Source organism: Acanthopagrus latus, chromosome 21 (genome assembly GCF_904848185.1).
Source record: "Acanthopagrus latus isolate v.2019 chromosome 21, fAcaLat1.1, whole genome shotgun sequence".
NCBI classification, from domain to species: domain Eukaryota; kingdom Metazoa; phylum Chordata; class Actinopteri; order Spariformes; family Sparidae; genus Acanthopagrus; species Acanthopagrus latus.
The window spans coordinates 17,966,555-17,988,543 of record NC_051059.1 but is presented as its reverse complement, the minus strand read 5'-3'; the positions used below and the strand labels follow the sequence as shown (position 1 = coordinate 17,988,543).

Sequence of the window (21,989 nt, the reverse complement as noted above, 5' to 3'; positions counted from 1 at the left end):
CTTTAAAGTGGGAGACAAATGGTCAGATTGTGAAGTAACAACTGCGGTAACTTTAAGGATAAACTGGTAATGGACATGATGACAAAAGCTCTGTCCAACCAAAGGTTTACAATTAGGTAGAATCCACTTAACCTGCTAGTGCAAGCGGCATGGCTCTTGGGATGGCAGTGCTGGTCGATCTAGCACTTTGGCTCAGACTGAAATGGCTTGACAACATGATGGGTTGCCATGATATACAGCACAGATACCATGTTCGCCAAAGTCCCTAATGACTCTGCTGCTCGCATGAGGTTGGCATTTGCTGCTCTGAGTGATGTAGATGGAATCATGCCATGGAATCATGCGCTCACAGTCTGAGTGCCGTGATTGTTCCAATAAAGCGAGAGTTCAGCCGATATCTCCAAAACTTGAAGACACCAAAACAATCTAGACAGATAAACAGCACTACAGGTAAGAAGGAAAATATGTTTGATTTTGGGGTGAACTGTCCCTTTTCCAGTTTGTCACCCCATTTCTGGACTTGTTTATCAATAAGTCCTTGTGGTTACTGTCAGCTATTTATTTTCCCCACATTTTCTTTTTTATAAGCAGCGTCTTTTATAATTGAACTGAATGACGTGTGTTACAATACTTATTATATTTCCTTTTGTTCTATTTATTTCCAAGGCTGCTGATGTCATTACTCCCCAACATAAACTCGAGCTGTATCTACAACACAAGTTTTTGTTTAGTGTAAGACATTATGGTGAGCCGTTTGTAGCTACACAATGTAACACCAGCCTTGGGTTTGTGTTTCAGAGTCCCAGCTCCAGTGATTTCCAATAGGTAAATGGAAGGACATTTACTGCGTTTGCTCCCGATCCATCCCACACTATGTGATCAGCCCGCATACTGTAAATTAAGAGTATTCTTCAACAGATATGCCCATTGGTTCTTTTGTTCGGCATCCAGCTGGAGAGCGTTATGCAGTAAATGCATTCATCTACCACAACAACTCAAAATGGAGGATGCATGACAGTGACGGCGACGTCCCTGAAACTGTTGAAGGTCGATGTGCTGAAGAGCAAACGATAAATAACACAGGTGCAATACACAATATTCAAGACTCCTGTTGCTGGTAAGAAAGCTGAAGTGCCTGGCTAAAGGTGTTGATCCTGCTGCTGCTGCTGCTCCTGCAGCCATTGAGTCTGCTGGAGGTGGCGCAGCGAGGTGATGGTGAGCAAACAGAGCTGTGGGCCATCAGGCCACACATCACGCACTGGAAAAAAAAGGAAAAAAACACAACTTGACTGGCTCACACAGGTTGAGCACACCTCAGCAGAGTCCTTGGTCGGAGTGGTTTAAGTCACCTCGATTGGATGCTACTGATTGGTGACTTTTGTATTCCTATTTCGAGGTTGCAATGGCAGAATCAACATACGGTCTTTCTTTAATGTAGGTTTTCTAAATGTGCCAATGACAGAACAAATGTATTTTTTTGTATCTTCTCTTATGGAGCCACCACATGTGCACAAACACCGTTAGTAATAAAAGGCACCATGTTTTTTAAAGAAGGAGTGATTCATATTCTGCCCGTTTCTCCGCAGGCATGACTATCTACAAGCGAGGCGAGGTTTGTGTGAAATGCTTATTCTGTATTCCCATCAGGCCACTTTGATGTTCACGCTGTGTTTTATCTTATTGTGGACACTCGTTTCTTTCTACCCTCTGTGGCCATCACAATTAAATCTTTGACAACACCGTTACACCTCCAATACAGCTTTCATCTTGAGCTTTTGACTCAATCTGTTCCAGCCCCCAATCTGTGTGTGTGTGTGTGAATATTCACATGTAAGAAAAGAGGGAGAGCAAGGCAATATTTTCACTACGTGTAATCCTTTTGAAGATAATTCATCTCTGCTTTTAAGGTGTGTGTTTTTCTTTTTCTTTTTTTTTTTTTTGCCTTTTCTGAGAGAAACTCAAAATTAATTTTTAAAGTGCCACCACATGTGCCTTTGACTCACTGCGAATGATCGTGCGTGGGATTTAGGATATCAAGTTTGTAATTAAAAGCAGCACGCCATCGCTGACACGACGTCACAACTCATGCTAGAAAAGAAAGGGGTGTTTTACGCCGCTGAAAGTGACACTGATCCCACTAAGCACCACACTGTGAAAACAATAAAAAATTCATATTCAACTCTTTGAGACCCTTCGGCAAGTCCAGTGATACAAATGTGTGTGTGCAGAAGAGGACCGCTCATACTAAAAAAAATCAAAGTAGATTCTATTAAAAACTGCAAGGTCTCCGAAGATGACACATTACATGCTTATTTTGTGCTGAATTACCGAAGAATGTGCAGAAATGGACCTAAAAAAACATAAAAATTTAGTTTTGGCTTTGAATGTTTCACCCGTGTACAGTGTGCAGCGTTTGTTGCTGCAATTTAAAGCAGCATTATGCAACTTTTTCCTTTAAAATAACAGTTTCAGAATTATTTTGATGATACAGTGTCTTTGTTACAGGGTGAATGGTGTCTCTATCTCTGCCACTCCACATCCATGTGACTTGTTTCTGCATTACGTAACTTCAGTGAGAGGGTGGGATCACAGCCTTACACACACGTTTACTTCAACGTACAGGTTTTAAACATATAACATTTTCATGACGCAATGAGTTTTGTTTGTAGTCAGCACCTACATTATCTGTAGTCTGACAAATGCCGCTTTTCCACCACAACGTGCGGGTCTACACAGTTTTTTCAATCATGGGTGCGATTTTATCCCCATTCAAGTTAGCCGGGCGCTCAGTTGGTGATCCAGGTGTTTTCATAGCCGGGGAGTTGAGTTTTTTTTAAAAAAAAAATTTGATTCAAGTTTTTTTTCCTTCTGTGCCCTTATGTCCCCACCACTTTTCTTGGCAACTGTTATATATCTGATATTTGAGTTTTTAAATGACCTGTTTTTAATATCATGTATTTATATTAGATAATTGTATTATTTTTGTTCAGCTATACTCTCTGAATCAACTCTTAACATGAACGATAAAGCACACTATGTTTGAGCCATGTTTGAGTCGTGAGAATGCACAGCACTTCCAAAATCAAATAAAACTCCCGTGGGAAAAGAGAGTGCAGGTCTACATGGCGTCAGGTGTGAATGGGGGGGAACCAGAGCATGTGGCTTTAGTGAATACCTGAATAAAAAAAAACAAATAAAGACGCACTTTCAAGCGTGATGGCATTTTAGCTTTGAAGACTTTTGCGCCACTACAACATCTACTATCATCCCACGTGACTGAATGTGTGGTGCGTTTTGAATGAATGAATTATAACCTGACGTCATTAATTGATCAGAGCAGCTCAGTTGTGCGGGTCCGGCTCATCACTGTGAAGCCCGCTGCCTCTCTGTCTACACACGCAGCGGCGTCCAGTGCGATCCGCTGTCTGACTTCATGTGTCTGTGAGTGACTGTGGAGAAGCTGAAAAGTGGCAGTGGACACTTACCGGGACCTTAATTGGATCAAGCACCGCATTGGGTAATTCAGACCTTAATCGCCAAGGTAAGGCAGTTTTATTCGTCTTTAACTAAAATCTATTAGAGGAAGTGGTGTTGTAGGCAAACTCTAAGTGTAAAGTCTAAATTTTGTGGGTCGTTGACCCAGATAATGTGCGCAAAATACGCAACACTTTACTCATTAATAGTAACAAGGCCAGTTTTGAGATAGTTAAAGGGTGTCACACACAGAACACATAAATCTGATCATAAACGACGACTCTTTTCTTTGGGGATCTGTCAATAGGCTCAAGGTAAACCACCTAAAAGTTCGGGGTAAAAAAACAAAAAACAAAACAAAAACAAAACAAAAAGCCAGTCTGACCAGTTGCCACTGTGATCGCGTGTATAGTAGCTCACAGATGCGAGTGACACAAACTCTGTGATCTCTGTTCTTTTTCTTTTGTTAAAACCATTTAACCAAATCAAATCTCTCAAACATTCGGCTAAATAAAGCGTGCGTAACAGCGCGTCTGGATGAGCTTTACGCGTCGTCTGTTATACTTGGCTGCATTTAAACGGAGAATAAAGAGAACACGCTGTGACACAGTCAGATTCATCATCCGCGACGACGATTAACACGTTTTAAATCTTGATCCCCTGATTTGATCCTTTAATAAAAACAGTCCGGAACCGATTTGCAGCTCTGTCTCAATTTGTAATGTTTGAAGGGTCATTCAGACATTCCGCTAAAAACAAAGAAAGAAAATGAAAACAGAGAAATAAAAAATGATTGCGCTGTGCTTTCTGATGCACACAGCATGTGCGGTTCAGCAGCCTATAGCTAACCACAGAGCGACAAATTGAGACAGATGCTGAAGAGGCTGCAGCTTGGTGTGAGTGTGTCTCCTGTGTGCTGATATATATATATATATATATATATATATATATATATATATATATATATATATATATATATATATATATATATATATATATATCCCAGAAGAGACAGAAGAGAGAGTTTGTCAAACGGTGAGAATAAGTCAGTTTGTATTGTAATCCCTGCTAATCTGACATCTGGAAAAGAGTTTAAAAAGGAGTATAAATACAAAGATTCAGCACAATACGTTTGTTTGAATGTAGTAAACGTGCCACATATCAGGAACTGTGTTTCTGTCAGTACACATTACTGTTTTGCTGTAACAATCGGTTAAGGTTACACCGGGATGTGTTTGAGGTGCATTTCCCCATAACCTATTATTAAACCACCTGTTTATTGACCCTTATGCCATTTATTGATCTATGACTGTCAGTCACCATCTGACTTGAGCTGCTGAAGCAGAATGAACACATAAAAATAGACTGTGCTTATGTCATCAGACAGCTTTAAGGCACAGTAAAGCATCAGCCCGCTCCTTTAAGTTAGAGACACTTATTCAGGTAAGGACAATGGAAAGGTAATACACTTATTCAAAGACGTGACAGCCCTCTGACCTCATTAGCTACCTGTTCACATGTGAAACATGCGGCAAGTTTCTTTTGTCTGAGGTTTAAACAACTAAAAAGAGGAATTACAACTGTGGAATCAACATTTAGACCCTTGTCAACGTAAACATCTCACAACTCAAGAGAGCTTTTGAGCAAATGAACAGAGTTTAGTCAAATTTGCAACGCTTTAAAAGGAAACTCATCCAAAAATGTACATTTATTGATTATCTTCTCACTCCTATGCCCATGGAAAGCAGTGTGAAGTTTCCTAGAGGCCTTGAATACACAGATCATAAGTAACTGCATTATCCTTAACATTGCTCTTGAAAAACGGATCGTTTTTCAGATGGCGCTGTTAGATGAAGACGTTGCTTTCCACTCCAGCATACCTGTTCCACTGGATATAACGGTGGCTGTGGTCTACTCCGTGTTTGGTGAGTAACAGAAATTTAAACACATTTTTTTGTATTCCTTAACAGTCGATATAAAGAGTTAGTGACACTAATGACGCTGTCAATTAATTTTCCACATGTTCTGTTCGGGCTGAGACGAACAGCATCAAACAAAAGCGGCACACTGTGAAGCCTTGCCGGCATGTTTTTGAAGGAGCTACTAAGTGACATGCAGTCCTCCTTCACTTAGAATACATAACTAATGAGTGTGGTGCTTTACCCATATTAATTGTATGTATATATGTATAAATTCCATATTCTCTTGGACATACATCAATGTACAGATCCCCGTGAGGCAGTCAGTGTGTCAGCTGTTTCCTTACTATTGGTGCCTCTAATACAACCACATAAAGGGCCTCTGATAATTAATTCTATGGTGGGCCAATGACCTGGACTTCATCTTTTCATCTCAGTCTTTGATCTTTGGCAGCATTACCGGAGAATTCTTACATTAGCAGGCTGCACACTGTAGGAAGGAAACCAAATAGACACAGTTTCAACATGAGATTTATTTTTCTGAGTACCCCTTGACTTTACTCATTTTAAAATGAGTGGGCCACTAGAGCTGTTAAAAGCTTTCACAGATTTCTAGTATATCAAAAGTTACATGTAGTCCATTTCCAAAGCGCAGACTGCCCTGTCGCAAAAATAACAAACTAAAATTCATGACTGAGATCATAACTTAAACATTAAATGAGCGGTCTCATTGCCTATACAACAAAGCTTTAGTCTAACAAATGTCCAAATTAACCAAGAGGGACTTGTTAATCTAGGTGGACAACCCTGAAGGTTTACATGTTGGGCTAACATGATGGTTTTAAACTCTTGTTTTTTCTTGAAGGAGAAACCTAAACTTGATGTGATTTTTCTTAAAGGAATAGTTCAACCTTCTGCAATATATGTATATTTGCTTTCTTGCCTCTGAGATGAGAAGATGGGTGACAGTGACGTCTGCAGCCACCTAGCTTAGAATGGGGAAAGAACTAGCTTGACGTATCTCATAGTTACAAATGCTCACCAGTTAACACGTTACATCTCATTTCTATAATCCAGTGTAAAAAAACAGCTCCCCGTTTACAGAATGTGTCAGGTGACGGGAGCAGTAACTTCATCTGTAACCTTTTTGCCTTAAGATGAAGCAAGGCTAGCTGTTTCCAGTTGCGATGCTAAACTGACCGGAATAAATGTGAGCAATGTGTTTCTGCAAACCACAGATATGTTCAATCTCCACATTTCTGTATGTTGCAACTTTTTGTTTCTTTCGCTGCAATTTTCAACATTATCATTTATATTTGTGCTGATGGAGAAACAGCTTGGTTAGGGTTGGCAGAAGTTCATGTTTCAGATTTAAATACCTGCTGTGGTTGCCATAAACACAGTTGGAGATTTCCCAATATATTGTCAAAAATATCATTTTTTTGTTGCCACAAACACAGCTGGAAGCTATCCAAAGGTCTGTTGTTGAAATGTTGAAATGCACTCCTGAACTGCGATTACTCTTCACCTAACCCCACCATCATTCCCTCCGCCTCCAGATATGAAAGTCAGGTCTTTAACATGTAATCTAAATGTGATCTGACAAATATTTTAGAAATGTAATTTACAGACGTGAACGTATCCATAGTTTGCAGAACTTTTAACCAGGGCTGCATTCTGTTATAAAGGTATCTTCTCTTCTCAGTCTTTACAAGAAAGCAAATAAGTGAATATTCTAAAAAGTTACATAACTATCGCTCTATATACACAATGTGATTCTGACATTAGCACATCTGCCTTGTGAGCCACAATCAGCACTCCCTCACATTCAGGGGTCGGGGTCTGTTTTCCCCTGCAGGAGTGTGTTCACTGTTTGGCAACAGCACACTTTTGTACATTTCCTACAAGAAAAAGCACCTTCTGAAACCCGCCGAGTACTTCATCATCAACCTCGCCGTCAGTGACTTGGGCCTGACTCTGTCCCTCTACCCCATGGCGATAACGTCGAGCTTCTACCACAGGTACCGCACGTGAACCGACTGCAGCATTGAATCAAAGTGGAAAAACAAAGACAAAGTGGCTGTTCTCACCACCAGAGAACAGGGCACTTTCATGTGCTGTAGGGAAGATTGTTTATAGGTATTGCCTTTTTAAATCAGACTCCCTTTCATATTTCATGGTTCATTAAAGTGTACTGTACGGTTGGTTAGCAGTATGATTGCCTGTGAGTTCGCACATACGGAGTGTCACGCTCATGCTATTCTGCTCTTTGCCCTCCTTCACCCTGTCCCTCATTGATCTTCTGTCTCTGTCTTTGCTTTGCACTTCCGTCTTTTTCTTTCTCACACCCCCTTACCCTCCTACACAGGTGGCTGTTTGGGAAAACGGTCTGCTCCATATACGCTTTTTGCGGCATGTTGTTCGGCCTCTGCAGTCTGACCACTCTAACCCTGCTAAGCATGGTGTGCTTCGTGAAAGTGTGTTATCCGCTCTATGGTACGTCTTCAAAGAAGCTATTTTTTGCCCAATGAAATGACACAGGATTAACCATCACATCCCTAAGTGGCTGATTGTTGATTTATCTGTGCGAGGAAACGGAGTGATAATCCCCCCATAAGGGACTGCACATCAGCCTTCCTTTGATGCCTGACACGTTCAGGGGCTGCACTCAATAAGAATTACGTGTGATGTTGGGTAATGCAGTGTGATAGGACCTCCTGTATGACCCCAAGAATTTGCATTTTCCCAGGCAGTGTGTCACAAAAAGGTCTCTCAATTAGAAGCATTTCGTTTGCTTACCCAAGCCACACTTCAATGACCTGGTGACCCAACTCAATAACTCACAAAATTTAGTGATTGTTGAGGGAGTCTGGGGACACAGAAGTAGTTTGTATTAGTTACTGTTGACTTATATGTGGATTTAGTTGATTTAAGAAGGGACAGAATACAATAACAGAAAGGCTATTTTTCATCTGATGTCCCATGGCCAAGGTATTAAAAAGGCTTTAAAAACAAAAATAAAGCAAAACAAAACTATCAGGGAGGGTTGTGTTTTCATCAGTTACACAAGCCAGCATGCAAACTGATAATCTGATGATGCACCTCTCTCTGTGACTGCAACACATACTCCTTGATCTGTTATCCAAGTCACAGCATTCACCATTCTTTGGCCCAGCCCACAAAACTCTCAGACTGGAAGCACTTGCACACGAGAGGCCTTGCATTCTTTACTCTGCCTCTGTTCAGAGTTGGTGGAAAGACCACAATCTGCCAAGCACACCAGCTTCTGACTGCAAATGACCAATTACAAGAGAGTATGCACGGTTCAAATTTATGATTCTTCACTCTTCACGCCTTCCAGGAAAGACTGAAAATTACGTCCGTTTGAATGAGTAGCTCACCTCCCCCTCTATAATGGTAGGTTTTTATAAAAACTCTTTTGTTTCCAGCAGATCCAGTACTTAAGTGAGGTAAGTGCCTCTGAGAACATGCCTAGGAGGGCCTCAGCATGGTGAAACATCTCACTCATACTACTCGGAAAACCAGGGTTTCACACAACCTAATAATGTCAATCCCCTAATTGTGTCAGAATCCTTTATCTACATGAATTATAAAATATAAACTTAATGTGTTTTCGCAGGAAACAGGTTCAGCCCTGTTCACGGCCGTCTGCTCGTTGCCTGTGCTTGGCTTTATGCCCTGTTGTTTGCCTGCTCCCCACTGGCCCACTGGGGGAAATACGGACCGGAGCCTTATGGCACTGCCTGTTGCATTGACTGGCGCTTGTCCAATCAGCACACCACAGCACGATCTTACACCGTGGCACTATTCATCTTCTGCTACATCCTCCCATGCTGTGTTATTGTAGCATCCTACACAGGCATTCTGGTCACAGTGCAGGCATCTCGCAAGAATATGGAGCAGCACACATCAAGGCAGACGCACATGAGCAGCATCCAGATAATTATTGTTAAGGTAAGAAGAAAGTTTGATAACAACAATTATCACCTCTACCATGCCAGAGATACCATTTAGCTCATATGCTATTAAGTGACCTTACTCTGTCCACTAGAGTCTCAATTTGAAGTATGATTTGATGATAATAGTTCTGAAAAACCTTAGAACAAAAGCACCACTGTGGTGGCAAAGACATTTGAGTGCTTTGCTTCACTTCTGCAATCTGGCGCTCGCAATCTCTTTATACCTGCCCTCATTGTCTATAATCACATCTACACTATCATTAATCCACTGGCACTCTTTGAACTTCATACAAACATATACACCTAAATTAGTCCTTAGCCTGAAAGGTAACTCTCCTCTAAGAGTCATTTGATTGCACCTGCGGTTGCAAATAGAAATCTGTTACTCTTCACCCACCAAATTTAAAGGCCGACTGTAACTTTTAAACAAATGCAAGAAAACCCCTCACATAGTTGTACAGATACAGTAACGTGGTAGTGGTTCAGGGGTAAAATATCTAAGAGCCTCCTTTGAGACAAGTTCTCTGGAGAGCTCCTCACTCCTCCATTTGTGAAGACATTGGCAGTGACCTCAATAGATACTCCAGTGATGCAGCTTCTCATTAGCTGGAATTGGCTCTGGCTGGACTGTGATGGATGAAAAGCTCCTGCTGCCTTTGCTGATAAATGGTGATCATCATATACCCTTCCTCTTAAGAATAACTCTGACTCATGCAAAAAAAAAGGATCACAAAAATTGTAGCATCTGACTGACGTTGGTCAATACACCTTTCACATAGTGAAGATACATGCTCAAAGATACATGCTCAAACAATCAGTCATAACTGCCAGTCTGAGGATATTCTGTATATCCGTCATCAAATACCCTGAAAAGACCAAACCCAAAGATGAATTAATCCAAAGTACTGGGTGTTTGGCCATGCACTGCAGAATCAAGGTCTCATAGACCTAGTCTGAAGAATGTGACCAAGAGCTCAAGGTCTTGACCGATCAAATGCAATCCCACCTTACATCCCACATGACTCAATCCACCACCATCACCCTGGTGATGAGACATGACAGGACACCCTCAGAGGTCCTGTGTCCATTTCTTGATGGGTCAAGTCCAAGCCTGATCTTGGTGGCCACCATGGATTGGATTCTTCTAACACACCCCCATAGGATCATGCTCGGGTCTGGGGAATTTGGAGGCCAAGTCAATGCTTTGAGCTGTATATCACATACATTGGGATGCAAGTTTCCCAATATAACACTGACTTTTAGATAAATGTTAACCACTTCACCTGTCAGTGGTTATCATGTTTTGACTGATTGGTGTCTACCATCCTGCAGCCGTAAGTACTCATTAGAGCATGAAATGAGAGATAATCTGTGACTGACAATCGTCCCAAAAAATACACTAATTAACAAATTCTTGTGTTTACTTTGACTGACATGTTTTAGGAAGCTTCTTGGCCTCTTTGAAACATTAATGAATGTGTTCACTCTATGATCCATCTTAAAAGACGTACTTGTTAGAAATGTGTGTGCTTGGGGCTGAGAGCCACAAACAGGCTGGGAGAAGTCGAAAAGTATTGACAAATGCATTAGTGGTTTTCTTGGCAATGTTTTTTCAATATCAATGACACTTTTCTCCACCGTGCTTTATTTCCTGCAAGCTAAGTGTTGCCGTCTGCATCGGTTTCTTTGCGGCATGGAGTCCATACGCTGTGGTGTCAATGTGGGCTGCCTTCGGACACATTGAGAACATCCCCCCTCTGGCATTTGCGATGCCAGCCATGTTTGCCAAATCCTCCACCATCTACAACCCAATCATCTACCTGATGCTGAGGCCGAACTTCCGCAGGGGGGTGTGCAGGGACCTGGGTACTCTACGCCACACCTGTCTGAAGGGCTGCCTCTGCTCCGACGGGCTGGCTAAGTGCTGCTGCAAGCCAGAGATCAGGGTCAGACTTCGCACAATCCACGGACAGACCAACCAATTCCCTTTATCCAACTCATCTCCTCAACCTCCTATGGTAGCATTACAGAACCACAGCTGTGAGAAGTGCAAGGATGCTTTCGAATGCTTCAGACGCTACCCTCAAATATGCGGTGTCAATAACCCTGCAGCCAATGGAGACTCGTCTAATCCATCTAAGGATCAAGACACTCTAGTTTCTCAAACACATAAGCAAAAGACCCAAAGCATGAGCCACAAAAGGTCTCTGCTGGCCACCATGTGCGCAAAAAGAACTTCAGAAATAGACAACTTCCATATTAATTTAGAGATGGTTCCAGGGCAGGCAAAAGTGGCTTGGCCCTGACATTTTCTTTCCATTTCTATGTTTATAGAATATCTCTGGACATATTTAGCAGGTTGTGTTCTGTGAGATGTAAAACGACAGTACTTAATCTATTTTCAGGAATTCAGGAATGCACCATATGCTCCCTAAGCATTTGGGCAGCAGCCATGCAATTTATTTATTTTTGTGCAGCCCACTGTGCTTTATTTTGGTTAATGTGACAGAACAGCTTTGAAGTTAAACACTGACAGCTATAATTTGAATGGTATTTTGTTTGCAACCTAGTTTGCAAGCCATAAACAATCTAATTAAGTTGCTATTGTAATATATGCACTTAATGTATCTCTGAAACGTTATTTGTGGCTTGGCATTGAGCAGCGTATTGCTTTTTGAGTCGAACAATCCTCTAAATCATTGTGCCAGGGCTACGTAACTTAAGACAGACAGGTCTGGGAGTTTTCCAACTATTCCCTTCCAAATCAAAGTTGTCAGTGCCAGTGCTTAAGCCCTTGTTCACATTTATAAAAGGTCTGTAAGTATTCAATCCAATTGGTGGAGTTTAAGGTGTTGCAGCAACTAATGTTCTGTTTAAATCAAATGTGTCCTAACTTAAACCTTCCTTGAAGCACTGCTGGCAGCATCATATGCCTGAAAATGTATACATTTATCTATAACCTTAACACAGTTCTATTTCAGGAGGCCTCCCCATTTTACTTTAAGAACACAAGAAAAACATTAATTTAACTTAACAAATTCTCATATTCTTAATTAGGACTGTGTAGATGTTGTTTGCAGGAATCATGTTATCCTAAATGTGAATAAATCAAACCTGTTTTAATTTTGTAAAAAAAAAAACAAAAACAGAAAAAAAGTATTATAAAAAAAAGAGTAATGTTTCAGCTGTTAAAACAGCAATTAAAGTTGGCCCCTCCTTCTCGGCTTCATGGGCGAGACAGAGAGAAAGAGCAGCGGTGGTTCAAGAGCTAGAGAGGGAGCAATGATTAGTGGGAACAAGGTGTGAATCAACATGGACACATCCCTGCACAACCCTCCAGATTTTGTATGATTTCATCCAATCTACTGTGTGTGTGTGTGTGTGTGTGTGTGTGTGTGTCCAGAGCTCAGCCCCACCCCCTGTCAAACAGAAACACAGACTGCAGCTCTTCATGATGGACCAAGAACTGAAAAAGGAGGAGGGGCAGCTATGTGACCCTGTGTTTATTCCGTCCCAACCTCACACTGTTATTGGCTGGGGGCTACATGCCTCTGCCCAAAAGTTGACACAAAGAAAACATCCTGAACACGGCAAAATATTAATCAGAAAGAGCAGGCAGAAGGCAGGGTCTCCTCAGAGATACACAGTCACATAGCTCTAGTAGCTTGTAAGTGATTACTGAGAGAAAAACTTTTTTTTTATGAGTCTTTAATTTGTTTTTATGGGATCTCCTGCATATCATGCCTTTAAAGCTGGCATTCTGCACTTTCAACATATGTTTTTGTTATTATTATCGTTGTTTTTTACTTAGTAAAACCTGAGTTCAGCCTCAGGGAATCACACTGGCTGGGAACAAAATATGATAGTCACTGATGTACATATTTTGGTTTCAATATTACAATGGCCTACAGGTAAGTTTACTTGAGAGCTGAGCACCACCTCCTTTCTAAAACTGGTAACAATTCCTTTACTATGCCAGCCCAAGTATTGTTTACACTTGACAATTGCAGGTATATCACTCATGGTGCTTTTTCAGTCATCTAACTACACACTGTACAGTATAGCACACAACACTGTTGCATAATGCCATTATCATGGCATTGCACACTAGGTCTATCTAAACACGTGAGAACTTTGAGTCCTTCTTTATGAAGTGTACAGTGAAAATGTGGTATTTCTTGTCTTCACTGCCCAAAACATGGTACAGATTTATTAACAGGGGGAAAGAGAAGAAAGCTAGATAAAAACAAACCCAAATAATGCAGCTGTATATAAATGCATTAGTGGATCACATCCATGCTGTTTGTATCTGTTGTTGTAACTGTGCCTACTGTGTAAAGTAAACATGACTTGAATGGGATTTGGGCAATCACTCAGGAGCAAATGCGTCTTAGGTGACTTCATTGTTTCAATTTCTCAGGCACTGACAGAAGTGTTACACTCATAAGAGTGTGTAACCAAAAAGCGTACTGCCATTTCATCTGATCTAATTAAGAAATGTATTGTTGTTTTATCATTTTTCCTAATTACTGTTCTATTGTAAATGTTTCATGTTGCACTTTATTAGATTTTATCTATCAATCAACAGGGTGCCACATTAACAGCGTCTCTGAATCTGATAGTAAATGGATGTAATTACTGTTGAGAAACTGGAAAACTTAATCATTCATCAGTGATGGCATGGAGGGGATTAATTTTCTTGCAGTTGGCAAGGAGATTATTAAACTCATCAGGTGAAAAATGACTGGCTGTTTGATTTGCATAAGCATACTACTGTCACATATGCAATCCATTAAAAGGCCTATTAAAATGTAATTTAAACAAGTCTTTTCAATGACAATGGTGAAAGGGAAAATGTGTCTTCCTGTCAGATGTAAACAGATCATCTGGAAAAATCTTGGTTACTATATGCAAAGTGTTTCAGGGTCTAATTATTGTCCATATTAGGTCAGAATATAAACATCATATCTGGCCGTACTGCAGTCTTTCATAGTGTTAATTCACTTTCAGACATTACTGGGCTGTAATTGATGGAAACTGACAGGGGTGACCAAAATACATTTTGAGCACTAATACTAATTGTATATTGTAAGTACCAATTGTCTTAATGTTTTGTCTTTGTAGGTTTTATACAAGAATATCAACATCAAGTCAAACAGGAACTTCCGATATGCCAACTAAATTCCCCAGTACATCAAGACTTAAAAAAAACCTTTTCTGTGCTCAAATGTTATGTTTCTGTGCACACCTTAACATTTCCTTTGTGCATTGCATTGTGGGAGAATAGTGTCCAGTTTCTTAATTTGACTACTAAGATTTTCCACTAAAATATATTTTTTACAACACAAACTTGACTTTAGTCTGTAGTGTGGATTTGGGATATGAACTATTGTCTTGTATGTCATGTGTTCAGTATCTTGATATCCAATAATGTGTAACCAATTAAGATCTGAAGATAATATTAGACAAGAAACAATACCAGCTCAAGTTATGTAGTGACATCTATGACAGCCATAAAATATGGATTATTTGGGGATTTTATAAACACATGTGAATGTCTGTATGTCAAAACGGATTTTCCGGTAGATCAAGGTTTGGGTAAACAGTGAAGAAAGAAAAATGCGAAAAGTTTTTTTTTTTTTTTTTTTTTGATGCAGGCATATCAGTCTTATATTGTATAAAGAGAAATACATTCCACATGTGAGACCCAGAACACATACATACAATTAATTTTGTAATGAAATATAATCACACATAAACATTTTGCCAGGACAACGTGATCTTCAGATTGGTAAAAAAAGTAACCTGTAATCCAAAAATGCTCGATCCAGTACAGCACAGCAGCTCATCATTAGAGAGAATACTCTATACTGAACACAAGTGGCTATGTAGCAATAACTCATGCACTTTGTTGTATTTACAGACAATGAAAGCCCGTCATCTACACCACCAGGTCCAAAATTAACGGATACAGAGTTTGATTTACTCGTGAGCATATTATCTGCTGACCCCTATTGGACACATGAATCACAGCAATAATGCACATTGATTTAAAACTACACAGAGGTTTATGTCCATTATTGACCTTACCTTATCTGTGTTTGAAGTCATAATGTTTGTGTTGTGCTGCAATAAAGGTTGTAAATGAAAATCTTAATTCACATGAATTACATATAACCAACCTAGTCGTCCACAGCTGTGATAAATGTTTACAACCCACCATTTGATTTGATTTGTCCCCGAATAGGAATCTGTTATTCAGTTAAAGCTACAGTATCAATGTACTCTTTACCCAAACATCATCACACTAAGATCAGTTTCTTATAAAACAAATACTTCACCATGTTTGTATTCAAAATATTACCTTTGAAATAATTCTTGTTTTGACATGCTACACGTCACTATAGAGGAATCTGAACACTGACCATATTCATCTGTACTTGCCATTAAAGATTTGGTTTGGTAGATTGAAATGTCAAAATAATAGACAGATCGATCATTCAGTTCAGTACGGATTATGAAGTTTTCCCAGCTAATTTCCCCATGGAAATGGTTGACAGCAAGCTTTTTCATGAGAAACTGTGATATCTTGCTTGGAAAGGTACAGTTCGGTTGAGTGGTTCAGTTTTCCATTTGCTGTTTTGAACACTGCAAGTAACACAGAAAACATTCAGTGTCACTTGTAGTGCACTTGTTTGAGATGACATCTCAAACCGGTAGCACATAAAACCAAAATGATGTTTTGGTTTTGCAGCCTTTAAATTTTACAGACAGCTCAGAAAAAGTCATTTAGAGAGGATGAGGCAAAACTGCCCAAGTTCATCAGATCTGGGAGGAAAAACCACAGGTGTCCAATATTTTCTGGATGACGTCTACCTTGATGTGGCCATCCAGTGCTCGACACAGCTTCCCAATTGTGCAGCCGATGCTTCCCTCCTTCATTTTCCAACGATCCAGCATCTGGTACACCATCTCCGGAAGGCCATCGCGGTGATAATCATGCTCAATGGTCTCTATTTCCACATTAGTCAGGCCCAGTCGCCGCCCACAATGCTTCCATTTGTTCCCGATGTTTTCCCTCAACAGATCCAGGTGCTCCTCAGTCACAGTGTGGTCCTCTAAATAACACATAAGATACACCTGATAGATGCTGTTTTTTCAACTCTATTTGTTGAACTAAAAAATGGACAAGTGTGGACATATTTACTGATCCACAACATGAACTTGTAAAAGTTATGAATTCTGGGGTGCGTTTGCATGGAATCAAGCTCATGTGAAAAAAAAAGTTGTTCTGGCTTACCGTATTTCATGATGCCTTCTTTGATGGGAGAGAAAGCCGAGCCGTTACCAGGTTGAGACAATAAACTATGTGAGGAGTCGTAGCCTCTAATACTCATCATGTTGTTGCTTCCAATCTGGATCCCACTGGCATTTTGAATGTAAAGGGACGCTGAAAACAAGCACAAGGCAAGCATGAAAGCATAACATATATGTCAGTCAAGGTTGAAAGAAGCAGCTGTGAACATCAGAGGCAAATGTGTGTACCTGGATCTTGTGGAATGCTGCTCTTGGAAGGAGCCAGCAGATGCCCAGGGCTGACTTCAGGAGCAGATGTCTCAGATACTGGGTAAGTTGGCCAGGACTGCTGGCGGCCGTAATGAGACTGTGGATGTTGCTGGTTAAACTGTGGTAGACACGAGGTGCTGGCAGACATTGGCAAGTGTGATGGAATAGGTGTGGGACAGTTCACGGACTCATAAAGGTCAGGAGTATGATACCTAGCCTCCTCCTGGCTCGTGGGCTGCACTGCCTCAGCTTTGGTCCAGGAATGGACAGAGGATATATAAGAGGGTCTGTCCTGTTCCGGTTGCCTTATGATGTGATCTGACGTGACGTTTTGCAGGAAAGGATTTGAGTTACTGTGTAGGTGGCAGTAGGCGCCGTCAGGCTGGTTCTCATGGTTATAGCTACCATGTTTGTGGTACTGAAGCTCCCGATCCAGTTTCTCCTCCAAAGGTGAAGGGATGCTGACTGCCCTTGCGTCTGTCTGGACAGACCCCCCAGACGGCTCATAGTCGATGTCATGCAGGTCCTCAATACTGGCTTCAACTGGCACAGATGCACTTCTGTCTGAACTCACCAAAGAAGCTGGGTTATCTGCAAGGTAAATATGTATATATGTATATATATAAAATACATTTTTAACTTTTGAAACATTAGAACATTAAAGGTAATACAGTCTAATGGACATTAGAGTAAGTACAGCAGCCCCAGGCCATCGTGATTATCAACAGTGCTCACCTGCTGAATAACATTCAGGGGTCAGTGATAAAGATTTCATCTTCTCAACAAGGTCATCTGGGCCTTCATATAGTTTCTGCAAAAAAAATCACATGGGAGAATCATGACACAAAATGCTCAGAGTGTGTATTTATTTGGCTTCAAATATACTGCTTGGTGTAAATAGTCTCACATAAAATCCTAAAGAAAATATATGTGGGGCACCCATTAGCTCAGTTGGTAGGCTGGGCCTCTCATGTGCAGAGGCCTCGCTGCGGCAGATGTGGGATTTGAGTCCGATCTGTGGCTCTATGCTGACATCTCTGAGCTGTCCTATCAATAAAGTCATAAAAATACTTGAAAAAAGAAACATATTCACCATCAGCTCCAGTAAATCTTCCTCTACATGAGGTTCAAGTTTTTCCATGTAGAAAGGAAGGAAGAATTCGTAGCTCTCTGCAAAAAAAAAAGGAAAAGGGGAGGGAAAAGGTGATAAAACAATTTGCATAATCCAGTGAAGGATTGTGCACACACACACACACACACACACAGAAAGTGCACCTTTAAATGTTGGCCGTTGCTTCGGATTGTGCTCCCAGCACCTCTTCATCAGCTGAATTATCTCTGCAGGCGTGTCGTCTGGAATCAGGTCCTCTGCCGGTCGGTCACCATTTCGTACACACTGGCAGATGTGGTCTTCACACCTGGCATCTTACAGCAACGTAGACAATACACTTATTTAGTTGTCTGCATGCAGGTGGTAACCCAGAAAAAGACCCTATTCCTGGATAAGATGTGTCTGTCTGTTGACCACCCAACTCACTTGCATATGGCTCTCCCCCTGTGAGGATGACCCAAACCACAATTGCAAAGCTGTAGACGTCAGACTTCTCAGTGGAGGGGGTGTGTATACTCTCCAGGTGCTCAGGGGCCATGTAGCTCAGTGTGCCGGCACCCCTTGCTCCAGCCGATCGCCCCTTACGGCTCTTCCTGCGAGACTCCTCCTTCGTGAGTCTACTCCATGCCCGGCAGGTGGCCAGGCCAAGGTCAGCAATCTTTTTTCCACAAGGGAAGAAAAATATATAAATCATCAAATGAGGGATTCGATGCCCTCTGCAATTAGGTGGAAAAAGTTTGCATATATATATTTATCTCACGAGCCATAGTGTATGATATACCTTAATGTGAAAGTCCTTGTCCACTAAAATGTTTTCTGGCTTGATGTCCTTGTGTATGATGTGTCTCTCTGTGAGGTACACCATCGCTTCCAAAATCTCCACAATGACTCTGCCCTTGATGGAAGTTGGTACAGAGACCTGGAAATAATTTTAGCATATCAATCCATTAAAAAAAACTGGTGGAACTCCTGATGTTCTCACAGACATGAGTTCTGAAACGTTCCCTAATCAGTGTCATTATTATAGACATTGAAGCTGCTGACCGTCTCCAGCATGACCAGCAGGTTGCCTCTGGGGATGAGTTCCATGACTAGTGAGCAGTCTCTATCCTCCATGATCACACCCAGCAACTTGACCACCCGCTCATGGTTCAAGCTCGCCATAATGTTCCCTTCCTCCAGCAGTGACCGTTTACTCTCCCTGGAAAAAACATTCAAAAATAATGAGAAACAGATATCCGCCAGACAATTGCCATAACTTGCATCTTGTTTAGTCTTATAGTGTGGCAAGCTGTTGTGCCCAGCTCTCTTCCTGCAATATTTTAGACAGAGGATGTGGTTCACTGTACAGATTCTGAAGCCCACTGAGGTGGTGTGATTTCTGGCTGTATAAATACAACTGATTTGATAATTCTCCGTCTATTAGGATCCATGTACATGTAGCTGGTGTCATTATAAAAAAAACAGCAACAAACATTCAGAGGAGTTGTGCCTGCAACTAACTTTCAAGTGCCACATACACCCACGTCCTCATGTCATAGTTCCACAAAGTGAAGTGAAGATTTCACATTGAGGAACAAGGAGCACCTGTATCAGATCCGCACACGAGAAATATCCTAATGTTTAGCTACAGCATCAGGGAAATAAAAAGTTGGATTGATGCAGGCCTTGCAGGATAAACAGTGAGGCCACAATCATACAATTTTAGGGCAGAGGGGGGCTTTAAACGCAAGTAGTGCTCCAACACAATACAACACTGTTCTGAAAAACAGATGATTGCCCTACATCCGCATTTCATGTGGACCCATGTCTCCTTTCTGTCTGTTACAAGGAAGTAGTGAGGAATCAGTGCATGTGTCATGGACATACATTGTTATGTAACGCCAAACTAGACGTACACATCATAATGTTAATACATGGAACATCGTGTTACATTACATGAGGAATTTTACTTTCTAAGGTTCAAAACACATCAGAGTTTTGTGTGGGGAGGCTGCCTGAAGTGTCGTGTCTGGACACATGACTCAAGTTAGCATCAGGAGACGGGGAATACCCCGCAAACTCCATACAAAAAGAGATACACAAGAGGACTTACTCGTTACGAAGAGGGCCAGTGTATATAGTCTTTAGAACCACCTGGCCGAGGGTGACATGGTAGCACAGGTAAACGTCTCCGAACCCTCCGTAGTCCAGCGGCTCTTTTTTAATGAGATCCGTCGATCTCATGTGAAGCGAAGGCTGCGGCGCGGTGGCCATCCCTGTTAATAAGGTCACAGTAAAACAGCTTAACAACACATAAAACACATCAATAAACATGCGAAACGTGACTAGAACGCTGTATAATGTCAAATACAGCAAGACTAAAATGAATGACAGAAGAGGCGAATCAATCATCCGTAACTTTCAAAACACTCCCACAGGACAGATGTGAGCTAGCTTAACATGTCCGAAAGTTTCGGCTACGCTACAAACTTTAGCCGTCGCGCCGTTAGCCAAAGTCTTCGCCCTAAAAACAACAATGTACACATAATTATATGTCAATGTCGACAACAGCTGGAGTAAAACGGTTACCATAAAGTGATGTTCAGCCCAAACGGAGCACTTTCTTTGTAGTTCCGGGGTTTCCTCGACGTCGTTCAAAAGTGAAACCTGCCGGGGGACGTAAAAACTACAGACAGCCTCACGAGTCGATGACAGAGCAGGACGGCTAGCAGATACTCGACACATTTGTGACTGATAATCAGCACTAAAAACGCCTTCTGTGACCAACACAAAAGTGCTGGGAGTTATGTCACGTTGCATTCGTTCTGGGGTTTGTAATTGTTAATTGTATTCATGGCGTAAAGAAATGCTCGGAGGTAGGAAAGTTGTGAATCTTGTCGTGTGGCGTTGTCGCCACCTACTGGTGTAATTAAGTATCGCACAGTAAACACACTTGCATTGCTCAGCAGCGGTTGGATTCAAGATGTGGTGGTGACAGACTGTTCTAGTTGCTGTACTGCCACACACACACACACACACACACACACACACACACACACACACACACACACACACACACACACTTTCCAGCTACATCTAAACCTCATCAGTTTTTTTCTAGAGACCAAATCTTTTACTGGAAGCAAACTGTGATGGTTTGATATTTTGGAAGTAGAGCAACAAACCAGCTAAAGTGATGCTTAGGCCTAAGGGAGGGGAGAAAAAAAAGGAAAAGTTCATTGATAAAACAAGCATTTATGTGAAACTAGAGCGGGAAACCACCTGAAGTGTAGCCTCTGACAGCGTGGGCGATGTATGAAATGAAGGCCTACTTCTTGGGCAGCCTATCTGAGAGCACCCACACAATAAATTCCTCCCTTTGCACACTAAAGCCACAACAAAGTAGTATCATATGTACCTGTCGTATATTGTCTCGACAGTTTTTTTTCTCTCTTTCTCCTTCTCTATTATTCATGCCTGTTGCTGGTAATCTTCAGGTTATTTCGAAAAAAGTTTCCAGCTTATTGAATACTGTGACATAATTACAGACAAAATTGATGAGTCACATTACCTCATTTACAATCTTGAATAATGAATGATTTATGACCAGATCAAGTGGTCAGACCCATTTTCATTAAGGGTGCTGTATTAGTCAGCTTTGGCGTAAACTGCTCCCAAATATGTTGGCAAATTAAGAGTCCCTCAGTCATTTTAAAAACTAATCGAGGCACGAGTAAGAGGAGTGCTCATTCAAGCTGTTGTCTGGTGGTCTCACACGCTGTGCAGAGCAACAATAGCTCACCGGGAAGTTAAACCAACTGGCGTCTGCGGTGTGAATGTGCTACCATTGTGGGCAAGTGGGTAGCAGTGCTTCCTGTTGATGTTTTTAACATGACGATGATCAGTTCAGAACTGCCAGGTGCCATCGTTTCTCTGTAAAAAAAACAAAAAAAACAA

The 21,989-nt window shown here is 41.3% G+C and overlaps 2 protein-coding genes across 2 annotated transcripts; one reads left to right on the top strand and one right to left on the bottom strand.

The window, feature by feature from the left end:
• Nucleotides 1-3,233: 3,233 nt before the first annotated feature.
• opn7a (opsin 7, group member a) lies at nt 3,234-13,733 on the top strand. Its single transcript, XM_037084690.1, has 6 exons — nt 3,234-3,541; nt 5,312-5,399; nt 7,252-7,414; nt 7,762-7,889; nt 9,034-9,368; nt 11,032-13,733. Exons 2-6 carry the CDS (start codon nt 5,312-5,314, stop codon nt 11,677-11,679), a joined length of 1,362 nt encoding a protein of 453 aa, XP_036940585.1. The 5' UTR covers nt 3,234-3,541; the 3' UTR covers nt 11,680-13,733.
• Nucleotides 13,734-14,998: 1,265 nt separating this feature from the next.
• ripk1l (receptor (TNFRSF)-interacting serine-threonine kinase 1, like) lies at nt 14,999-20,921 on the bottom strand. Its single transcript, XM_037084689.1, has 11 exons — nt 20,622-20,921; nt 20,146-20,308; nt 19,095-19,251; nt 18,832-18,969; nt 18,477-18,708; nt 18,215-18,364; nt 18,033-18,109; nt 17,675-17,750; nt 16,919-17,530; nt 16,674-16,823; nt 14,999-16,491 (listed from the first exon to the last, which is right to left on the bottom strand). The coding sequence occupies exons 2-11, from the start codon at nt 20,304-20,306 to the stop codon at nt 16,196-16,198; spliced, it is 2,049 nt and encodes a 682-aa protein (XP_036940584.1). The 5' UTR covers nt 20,307-20,308; nt 20,622-20,921; the 3' UTR covers nt 14,999-16,195.
• Nucleotides 20,922-21,989: the final 1,068 nt, after the last annotated feature.